The 10,457-nt window shown below is 62.1% G+C and overlaps 2 protein-coding genes across 3 annotated transcripts; one reads left to right on the forward strand and one right to left on the reverse strand.

Moving 5' to 3' along the window:
* Positions 1-1,101: 1,101 nt before the first annotated feature.
* On the forward strand, positions 1,102-2,930 carry Il17c (interleukin 17C). The gene is made up of 4 exons (XM_010627623.2): positions 1,102-1,162; positions 1,770-1,837; positions 2,090-2,400; positions 2,552-2,930. The coding sequence occupies exons 1-4, from the start codon at positions 1,102-1,104 to the stop codon at positions 2,793-2,795; spliced, it is 684 nt and encodes a 227-aa protein (XP_010625925.1). The 3' UTR covers positions 2,796-2,930.
* Positions 2,931-4,206: 1,276 nt separating this feature from the next.
* LOC104864532 (cytochrome b-245 light chain) lies at positions 4,207-10,443 on the reverse strand. Of its 2 annotated transcripts, none has more exons than XM_010627528.3 (6): positions 10,092-10,443; positions 6,892-6,949; positions 6,665-6,739; positions 6,501-6,584; positions 6,176-6,257; positions 4,207-4,500 (listed from the first exon to the last, which is right to left on the reverse strand). In XM_010627528.3, the coding sequence occupies exons 1-6, from the start codon at positions 10,330-10,332 to the stop codon at positions 4,297-4,299; spliced, it is 744 nt and encodes a 247-aa protein (XP_010625830.1). In that variant the 5' UTR covers positions 10,333-10,443; the 3' UTR covers positions 4,207-4,296. The 2 variants fall into 2 exon arrangements, with proteins under 2 accessions (XP_010625830.1, XP_010625829.1); XM_010627527.2 differs by having other exon boundaries at positions 6,892-6,961; positions 10,092-10,442.
* Between the last annotated feature and the right edge of the window lie 14 nt (positions 10,444-10,457).

A 10,457-nucleotide genomic window follows, 5' to 3' on the forward strand; every position in this document is an offset into this window, starting at 1 on the left:
AAAATAAAATTTTGATAAGCAGTTTCCTGGTGCTGGTGATGCTTGTGTGCTGGGCTTCCTGTCTCCGCCTTGACTGTCCCCGCAGCCCCCAGGTCATGCTGTGCCTCAGTTTCCCATCATGGTGGGCTGGCACCTGCATGCTTCCCCTGGGCAGGTCAGGGTGGGCCTGTGGCAGTGGGTGGCAGAGGTGGGAGCTGCGCCCGCCTGGGCCTGGCCCTAGCCCTGCACTCGCTGCCCCGTGCAGCCAGACCTGGGAGCCTCACTGTGGTGTATGTGGTAGCCAGGGAGCCTGGGCAGAGCCGGGAGCCAGTGTGGCCAGCCCGTCAGTGCCCGTCACAGGCCACATGATTGCCTCATTACCTTGAACGCCATCATGTGCCAGGGCACGTCCTGAGGTTTGTCTGCCCCACCTCTGGGCAGCTTTCAAGGACAGCAAGGGCCAGCCCATGAGGATCGCTGAAGGCCCAGCGCCTGGCTGCAGACTGGGCCACCTCTGCCGCCAGCCCTGGCCTGGGTCTGTGTAGAGGAGCATGAGGCCCTGGGCAGTAGCACCTGGCATTTGCTGTCCACCTGTCGTGTTCCAGACCAGGCGTCCCAGGAAGTGAGGGCCACACCTATCTGCTGCCTATGGGGGTGACAAGAACTTCCCAGGCAACCTCAGGGTCTCTGGTGTGGGCTGCGGCTGCTGCTGGTTGTCGGTATCTCTGCCTCTGTGTCTCTATGTGTGACTGTGTCTGTCTCTATCTCTGTCCGTCCCTGGCTCTCAGGAGCATGGCATTGGTCTGGGCATCGCAGCTTAGAGCTGGGCCACTTGGTCTCAGTCATGGCAGCCTGAGGCCCCTCCCCTGGGCAGTACCCTGGCAAGAGACTGGCGGAGAATGGCCAGGGCCCTTTGAGGGCCCAGCAGGGGTTGGTGCCCACTCGCCTGGAAAGCACTGCTCCTCAGAGGCCCCTGCGTCCCTCCGTCCCTTCACTGGCTAATGCAGGCTTTAGGACGCAGGGGCCGGAACCTGAGACCCCAGGCTGACCACAGTGGGGCCAGAGGCTGGCTGGCTGTGCCCAGAGCACACTGACCAAGCCTGACGCAAGGGCCAGGCCAGGATGGACATGGAAAAGCCAGGTGAAAACCATATGATGAGCAGGGAGGCCAGCAGAAGCCAAGGTGAGTCAGAGTCCAAAGCTGAGACTGCCGGCTCTGCCTGAGCCCCAAGCCACATGTGGATGCATTTCTGTTGTGCTAAACCACCTGTGCTGATGCTGAGCTCCCCGTCACGGGAGGTATGCAAGCACACGAGTGGCTGAATGTTGACCATAGGCAGGAGCAGCCTGGGCTCATGGCGTCCCCAAGTGTGACCCATTGTGTCCCTGCACCACCAGACAGACTAGGCCAGAGGAGAGGCGGGTGGGATAGCTGCAGCATCACGGGCCCAGTGCTCCTCTGCCCGGAGGGCCCCTCCACAAGAACACACCGGGGTCTTGGCACAGCACCTCCGGGCCACTCCGGGACTCAGGTTTGGACAGCATCCTCCATGTCCCCAGCTGTGCGGGCGAGTTCCTGCCCACTGGAGGGTGGCAGCCAGCCCAGGGATGGGTGGCAGCCCTGAGAGCCCCAGGGAACCTGGCCAGGCCACGGAGTGTCCCTGGGGCAGGCTGGGTGGGCCTGGCAAGAGGAGGAAGCACAGGTGGGGCCCGCACTTCCCGGAGGAAGCCATGGAGTTTCCCAGGTGTGGCCCCAGGTATAAAGAGTGCATGGCCAGGGCCTCCACCAGGTGTACTGAGGGTGTTGCCAAAGCTGGAGCTGCTGCTGCTGCTGCTGCTGCTGCTGCGAGCCATGATGGTGAGCTGGCACCACCTGGCCCCGCCTGACAGTGCCCCTGAGCCTGGGTCTGGGTCTGCGACCCCACGGTGGGGTTCCAGGAAGGGGTCTGAGAGAGGCAACCAGCCCAGCCTGGCCTGGAGCCTGTCGCCGTGGGGCCAGACTCCCTGGACAGCCTGTGTCCGAGTTTGGAGGGAGGGCTACACCCACTTTCCCCGGGAATGGAGGTGAGGGGCCCCTCCAAGGGCCTGACCACGCCCTCTCTGCCCCCAGCTCCTCCCTGGCATCCTGCTTCTGGCCTGGCTGCCTGAAAGCCTAGCCCACCAAGGCGCCCCGCTCTGGGTGACCCCACGCTGCTACTCAGCTGAGGAGCTGCCCCACGGCCAGGTGCCCCCACACCTGCTGGCTCGAAGTGCCAGGTGGGAGCAGGCCCTGCCTGTGGCCCTGGTGCCCAGCCTGGAGGCAGCCGGCCCCAGGAGGCCACACAAATGGGCCCCAGCCAGGGAGCAGTGCCCCACACTGAGGCCCGAGCAGGTGCTGCAGGCGGATACCCACGAGCGCTCCATCTCGCCCTGGAGATACCGGTGAGGGGCTGACGGACAGAGGGCAGATCCTTTCCAGCCTCAGGGCTCGGACTGCTCCGGCCCAGGCAGGGAGGGGCGGCCGAGGCCACGGGGCTCTAGGCGGGCAGGGCGCAGCCTCACCCTCACCCTCACCCTCACCGCCTGCCTGCAGTGTGGACGTGGACGAGGACCGCTACCCACAGAAGCTGGCCATCGCTGAGTGCCTGTGCCGCGGCTGCATCAACACCAGGACCGGCCAGGAGACCACCGCGCTCAACTCTGTGCCCCTGCACCAGAGCCTGCTTGTGCTGCGCCGCCGGCCCTGCTCCCCCATGCCCGGGGCCTTCGCCTTCCACGCAGAGTTCATCCGCGTGCCCGTGGGCTGCACCTGCGTCCTGCCCAGATCGGCCCCGTGATGGGCCAGGAGGAATGCAGACTCAGGCCGGAGTGCCTCCTATTTACGTCTTATTTATTGCTATTTATGGCCAGAGTGACCCTCATTCGGGCTGCATCTGTGCCACCCCAGTGTCCTCCGGAGCATCCCGTGCCCAAGGGCTCACTCCTGATGGCTCCCCAGCCTCACTTTACCCTTTGGCCAAGAGAGGGGCTTTAAGAAACCCTCCTGGAACATCTTAAAGTTGCTGCCAGCACCTCCACCTGGACCCTGAGGCCCCAGGCTCCGCCTCCTCTTGTCAGCCATAGGGAGGGGAAGCACCTGCTTGGAACAGTCATTATTTCACCTGTGAGGTATGCTATTAAAGGACAGGACCTGGGCCGGGCGTGGTGGTGCATGCCTCTAATCCCAGCACTTGGGAGGCTGAGGCAAGAGGATTGCTGTGAGTTCAAGGCCAGCCTGAACTACATATTGAGACCCTGCCGCAAAAAAACCAAGATAAATACATGCATAAAAGACAACCTAAGCCTGCCCCTCTCTCCCTGGCCGCCAGTGCCACCCAGCGCCCGCCCCAGGGCTGCACAGGTGCCTGGCCAATGAGCTGGGCAGAAGCAACTTGCTTCTACCCCTCGCCCAAGGATCAACCCCAGGGTGGCCCTGTGCTGCAGCACCAGACAGTAGCAGCCTCCCACCAGCATGGCCCCAAGGCTGATGCGGGCCACAGTGTGAGGTTCCACTCCCAACCAAGGCTGCCCCGCTAGAGCCAAACACCCAGGGTGTCCATGCGTAGGGGAGGCAGGCTTCGGGGGCATCCCGAGCCCTGAGCCAGGGGTCTCCAGAGGGCTTCAGGGAGGTGGCCTTTGAGAATGCTCCTGGCACAGGCACTGACCAGCCGGCAGGAGCCAGATAGGTCCTGCTTCCCCTCCGCAACCATCACGAGTAGGGAGAGCCGCGCCAGGCCGAGCTAGTGCCTGCCTAAGCCTCATGCAGGGAGCAGCAGTGGGGCCGGAGCTGTGGCTGGCAGAGACATCTGGGCCTCAGGGCTCTAGAGGGCTTTGGTTGGCACCTGGAGGGTGCAGACCCGAGCAAGGGCACTGTGGAGGACCCTGGCTGGAGGTGGGCAAGCGGCAGGCAGGGGCTCTGCAGCCAAACCCTCAGGCTGACACCAGGTTCTCCTCAGGCGGTAGAGTACACCTGCGTCTCACCCCTGCACTCCAGCAGCCAGCGGAGACCCCTGTTGCACCACCCGAGTGTCGGGGCTGGGCCTGCCATGTGATGATGCACCTGCCTCGCGCCCCATGTCCAAGTATGCACTGCATGGAACACAGGCACTCACACCGCGGCTGTCAGGAAACCCCAGGCGGGAGGGGTGCGTACCAGACTGAGAACCTGCTGCAGACGGCCTCCAGACCCCAGGAAGAGCCGCACACAGGTGCCGGTCACCATGTTTATTGTGGTGGCCACAGTGCCCTCTAGTGGCCACCTGGCAACGGTGACGGCCACAGGCGGGCTCTAGGCTAGGGTCACACCACCTCCTCTGTCACCGGCATGGGGTTGTCCTGAGGACCACCACCAGCCGATGCTGCCACCTCCTCACTGGGCTTCTTGCGGGCTTCGGCTGGAGGCCGGGGCGGAGGGTTGCTGGGTGGCTGCTTGATATCTTCCACCTGTGGCCGCTCCTTGGGCTTGGGCTCAATAGGCATCCACTGCTCACCACGAATGGCCGCCTGGGGACAGAGGGGTGCCCTGCTGCCAGCTGCCAGCCTGGCCTCTCCCTGCCAGGGTCCCAGGGTGGACACAAGTCTGACTCGGTGAGTGACAGGTAGGCTCAAAGAGGTCAAGCAGCTGACCTGAGGCCACACAGCCAGGGCCTGGGCCTGCCAGACCAGCCACCTGGCCAGGCCAGGGCCCCACAGGGGAAAGCAGAGAGCCGTGGGCTTCTCCAGACCCTGGAGGCCGCTTCCTGCTGAAAAATCGCAGACCCACAGCAGCTCCCAGCCTCCTCCAGGGCCTGAGACAGAGCAGCCTGGGGCTGACACCACTTGCTCTCCCAACCCAGGGGTCAACACAGATGCCTGCAGGGTGCAGAGTCCTGACCCCCACACCAGATTCCTGGGCAATAGCCACAGGCCTGAGCTGTGCACCACAGAGCAGCGCCCGGCCTGGGTCCCAGCGTCAGCTCTGCCGCAGTCCTGCCACCCCCAGCTGCACCTGCGGAGCTGGCGTTGGCAGAAGCAGCCCTGCTGCCCTGGAGACGGACAAGCAAGCGCGCAGATGGACAGACGGCCGCCCTGGCGTCCTCGAAGGGCTCTGCCGGCAAAGCGAGCACCTGTCACAGAGGAAGGTCTAGGATGCCTAGCACCCGAACAGCAGCCAAACCGGAGCCGCAAGGCAGGCACACCCGGGCCCAGGCTGGGGAGTTGCAGGTCGTCGCAAGCAGATGCAACCAGAGCAGGCAAGCAGCATGCGGGGTGGGGGTGGGCACCCGGGGGCACGTTGTCCTTGGGCCAGTGGCAGAGCTGGCCAATCCCAGCAGCCCTCGCTCGGCCTGCAGTACAGCCCCAGGGGACACACAGCTGGAGCCCTGCCACAGCGGGCAGCCAGGATAGATACAGGAGGACCGAGAGCTTGGGACACGGGGCCGCGTCCTGCGTGCACACGCCTGGCACATGCAAGCTCACAGCGAGGGCCAGAAGGCTCCTTGCAGTGGGGGGTCTTGTGGAAAGGGGTCGGGAGGGAGCCGTACCCATGACAACAGGGCACAGCACTACCTGAGAGCTGACCAAGCAGGTCATTCTAGCTCGCCTGAATCCCAGCATTTTGGGAGGCTGAGGTAGGAGGATTGCACACTCAACCCCAGCTTGGTGGTTTATAGAGACTCAGCAAAACCTTGTTTCAAAATAAGCCAGGTGTGGCGGTACCACCTGCAATCCCAGCACTCAGGAGACTGAGGCAGGAGGACTGCTGAGGGTTTGAGGCCAGCCTGGGCTAGTGAGTTCAAGGATAGCCTGAACCAAAGAGCGAGACTTTGTCTCCAAACCGAAATACAGAAATAGAAATAGAAATAAAAAATAAAGGGGTGGGGATGGAGCTCGGTGTGAAGACCCTGGCTTATGTCGTGAACTCCTCCCGGCTCAGCCGCACATTGGAGCAGAGACCTTTCGATGAGAAAGGTTCTGGAAATGGACCACTATGACCTGGGCCAGCCCCGTCACCACTGTGAACCGCCCTTCACTCGTCCGCACTTGCAGGGCCATGGTGTGGACTGGGAAAGGGAAGGGACAGCCTGGTGACCGGGGCGGGCACAGACTCACACCTTTGGCACTTCCTTCAGCGCCAGCCACGAGGGCCAAGGACGGGGCCCAGGACGTGGAGGGGCGGGGGCACAAGAACACCACTCACCAGCAGATAGATGCAGCTCGCAATGGCCAGGCACACGGTTCCCAGTATGGTTGCCAGCAGGAAGCCTGCAGGCACTGACAGCCTGGGTGGGCAGGGGCAGACACGGGAGCCATGAGGGCTGGGCGCTGAGCCGCAGAACCAGGGCAGGACAGACTGCACGGGGCCCAGGCATCAGCCTCCCATGGGCCCAGCCAGCTCTGCACCAGGAGGCTGGTCCCGCCGCAGCCTGGCAGGGGTGCTGAACCGAGGACAGGCTGTCTGTCAGGAGCCAGGACATACGCCTCCCGTCCATCCCTCAGGCCCCATCCCCACCCCACGAACTCACAGCAGGTGCAGCACCGCCCGGACATAGTAGTTCCTGGTCAGGGGCCCAAACAGCTTCACCACAGCCGCCATGTACTTCTGCCCGCTGCAGGGTGGGAGCAGATTGAGGTCAGGCTGGCTCCACGCGGCCCCCAGCGCCCACCCGGCCCTGCACAGACCACTCACCAGCGCTCCATGGTGGAGCCCTTCCTCCTCTTGCCCCGAGGGTACTCCAGCAGGCACACGAACACCCCTGCCACGCTGCAGCTCAGTTAAGGACCAGGCAGCCCCACACACAAGGGAACAGAGAGGGGCGGCCACTCCCGGAGGTCACACAGCTGGGCAGCCTCGCGGTTCACAGACCTGGCCACAGCTGTGCGTTCCCGCCCAGCCCTGGGTCTGAGGAAGGATACATGGAGTAGGCACCGAAGTACCACTGGGCGAAGCGTCCGGCGGTGGCCACGATGCCTCCTGTGATGAGGACTGCGGGGGGGTCAGGGGTGCTGCCCACCTGGCCCCCTCCCTAGGGCCACCAGGCCTCGTGTTGCCCCTGAGATGAAGCGGGTGGGAGGTGGGTCCCCGTGGGCGGTGGGCACGCTGGTGCCCACACGGGGACGTCAGCCACACTGGCCAGCCCACACCGCACCCACCTGGACCTCGTGATTCCTCCTCGTCACGCAGAGCCTCACTGCACCGTCTGTGCCCATCACTGGCACTGTGCCCTCCACAGCCCTGCTCAGCTCCACCTTACTGTCAAGCCTCACTTCGTGCTGTGTCTGCACCTTTTCTTTTTGGGGGTAGGGTCTGTCATCTATTCTGCCTCTTCGCAACAGCATTCATCAGCCCCATTTCTATTTTTATTTTGTTTTTTTCTTAGTTTTTTGACATAGGGTCTCATTATCTAGTTCAGACTGCCCTGGAACTCACTACGTAGCCCAGGCTGGTCTTGAACTCAGCAATCCTCCTGCCTCAGCCTCCCAGAGAGCTGGGATTACAGGCGTGAGCCACCACACCCAGCTTGTGTTCTCTCGAGAACAGGTCTTGTTGCTTCTGCTTTCTGATCACCTACCCAGCTTCATTCAAGCCCGTTTCCTGGCACAGCTGTAGAAGCTGTGTCCGGGGTTACATTTTAACACTTCTTCCCCCACGTTATGAAATTCTCTGCAGAAGCTGAAGGTCAGGACAGGGAGCAGATGGAGGCTGTGCCTGGTCCCAGCTGGCTCTCCTGCCCTTTCCTGTCCTCCCCAGGACGCCGCTGTCCTTGTCACATTCTGTCACCGAGGGGGTCCTGTTGGTGTCTGCCCAGCATCCCAAGAATAAGTATTTCTCAGTCTTCCTTCACCAGGGTCTAGCCGGGCCCCGGTGGGGTGCTGGCATTTGAGGTCTCACAGGTGCCCACACTCGGGCTACTTGGCTGGCATCAGGTCTTTGTCCTTCTACTTGGGAGTCGGTGCCAAGGCTCCCTTGGACTTGGAGATTCTCAAAGGCAGTGGTGTACTACGTTTCCGATGAGGGCACAGAATGTCAAGGCACTCACGATTTGCCCTTATATTTTAAAATCAATTCCCAGCAATACTTAGGGTTACGTGCTTCAAAGTGCCTCTTCCTGAGCCACAGATGGGATTTAAAGTTTGCCTTCATTCACAGCCCAAATTACTCATTCTCATTAATTATTTACAATTGATACTAATTCACCAAGGCTCCTGTCCCGCATCCCAGTTCCTTCTTCTCCCGCATTTGGTTTCACTCTTGCTGAGGTGCAAGCTGTGGGAGTCTGTGGCAAAGGTCTGTCGGCCCCGAATCTGAACCTGGTCCTGCTTGAGTGAGTCTGCGGTGCTGAGTCGTGGAGTGAAGCTTTTTCTCCCAGAGCCTAAAATGTGATCTCAGTGTCTTCTGTCACCTGTCTCCGATGTTGAGAAGTCTGCAGCCTGGTACTAACCCATATGTAACTCTGGACCTTGCACTTGCAAGGCAGGTGCAGTGCCACTGAGCTACATCTCCAGCTCTCTTCTCCTTATTTTTGGTACCAGGGATTGAACTCAGTACCTTATGCTTGCGGGGCAGGCGGCGGAACCACTGAGCTAAATCCCTGGCCTCTTTTCTCGATCCAAGGAAGAATCTCTTTCCACTTATCTGAAAAGGACCTGGCTTCTCTCACACTTACTCTCCCACCTCCCCTCCCCCAGCACACGCTCCATGCTGGTTCTCGGCAGCACCCCTGACCCGGGTTCTGACCGCCTTGCCATCATGCCTATCGCTGTGGCCTTCTTCCAATGCCCGCGAGTGAGTCTGTGAGTTTTACTTGCACACCCCCCACGTGAACGCGCTCTGCGCTCCCGGCAGACGGCGGACCGCCCTTCTCCGTCTCTGCCCGGCCAGCAGCTCCACCCCCACCCCGAGCGTGAGCGCTGGGGCCTCGCCCTCCCTCTCACTTCCTCCTGCCCAGCAGGCCTGGTCTCTGGCTAAGGATGGCGCCACAGGACGGTTTCACATTTACCACTATCCAAGGCCTCCTCAGCTCTAGGACCACAGTGAAGCCAGCCTTGCTGTAGAGGCCGGAGGCTCGTTGCTGCTGTGCAGCCTGGACCCCGACCCCCACAGCTCCTCTAACACAGGGCCCCCAGACCCTTCCACAAAAGCCAGAGCACCCCCACCACTCTCCTCCCCTTCTTCTGGGCTCGGCTATAAATTAACTTCCTGATGTCTGCTGTCTTGGGGGTGTTGTGCCCCACTAAAGGTCCACAGCAGCAAGAGCTGAAGACACTGTGGCTCTCAAGGGTGGCCTGAGGGCTCCTTCCTGCTTGTGACAGACAAATGGCAAGGACTGCATGTGCTGAGGACACACGGGACAAGCGGGCTCCAGGCTCACAGAGGAACCTGACAGTAAGACCTGGGCTCCTGCTTCAGGCTGGATGGATGTTCTAGAACCAGCGCAAAGGAAGGGAGGTGGCAGCCCCAGGGGCGCAGGGAGAAGCAGCCATGGCCTCAGGGCACTTGGCCAGGAAGGGGAAGGAGGAGGAGGCCAGGGAGAGGCCAGGGTAGTGCCGGCGCTCTGCAGCTGGAACCCAGCTTCTGCTCCATACTGGGAGAGCAGGGTAGTGACATGGGCTCCCTGAACAGATCTTAGCTGAGAAACTGCCCTATGCCAGGCTGGGGGCCGGGACTGCAGTGCCCTGTGAAAACACCATAAGGACCGATTCAGTGCAGCAACCCCGGAGGCCACCCAGAAAGCCGTCCCACCAGGTGCGGGGAGGGTCACGGCCATGGCTGCTCTGGGTTTCCCCTCCGGCTCTAACCCGGACTTGAGCGAGGGGCCCTTCAGGAGCGAGGCTGAGTGAGACATGGTCCAAGCCCTGAGCTGGGTGTGCCTGCATTGCCCTCCACTTCCTGGAGGGAAGTTTGGGAGGAGGAAGTGTGGCTGGAGAGCAGGACAGTCCGTGGGCAGGCAGAGACAGTCCAGTGGTAAGAGGACAAGAGCGGGGATCTCTACTGGTCTGAGTCTGCCAGCCAGATACCAAAGGACAGGGGTGGGAGGCTGAACACAACCCGGAGCCGGGTGCAGGCCACTGGACCAGTGGGTGACCAGGTCTTGGCCCTCCTCTGGTCAGCCTACCTGGGATCACCTCTGCTCCTCCGTCCCTCCAGGGGTGCTCCAGGACAGAAATTACCGTGCCTCTCCGAACCGCCAAGCACAGGGGCCAGGCAGCCCCGTGTCCCCCTGGATGTTTCCAGTCCCTGTGAAATCCTAGGCTGCTCCCGACCCCAGAGCCAGGCCGCCCACTGGCTCTGGGAAGGGGCCTCCAGGACCCCAGGGTGGAGCCCCCACTCGGGGCCGGGGGCCGCAAGGATGTCATCAGGCTGGGTTTTCAAGCCAGTTGGGAGGGGACTCCCCGGAAACCGCGGGTGAAACTCCTCTTCCCGCTGCACTTCCTCCTCCCCTTGTCGGGGTGAGGGGCACCGGGGCAGGGGCGCCCCCTCC

This window comes from Fukomys damarensis, unplaced genomic scaffold, assembly GCF_012274545.1.
Source record: "Fukomys damarensis isolate Sample0158 unplaced genomic scaffold, DMR_v1.0_HiC HiC_scaffold_32, whole genome shotgun sequence".
Lineage (NCBI taxonomy): Eukaryota > Metazoa > Chordata > Mammalia > Rodentia > Bathyergidae > Fukomys > Fukomys damarensis.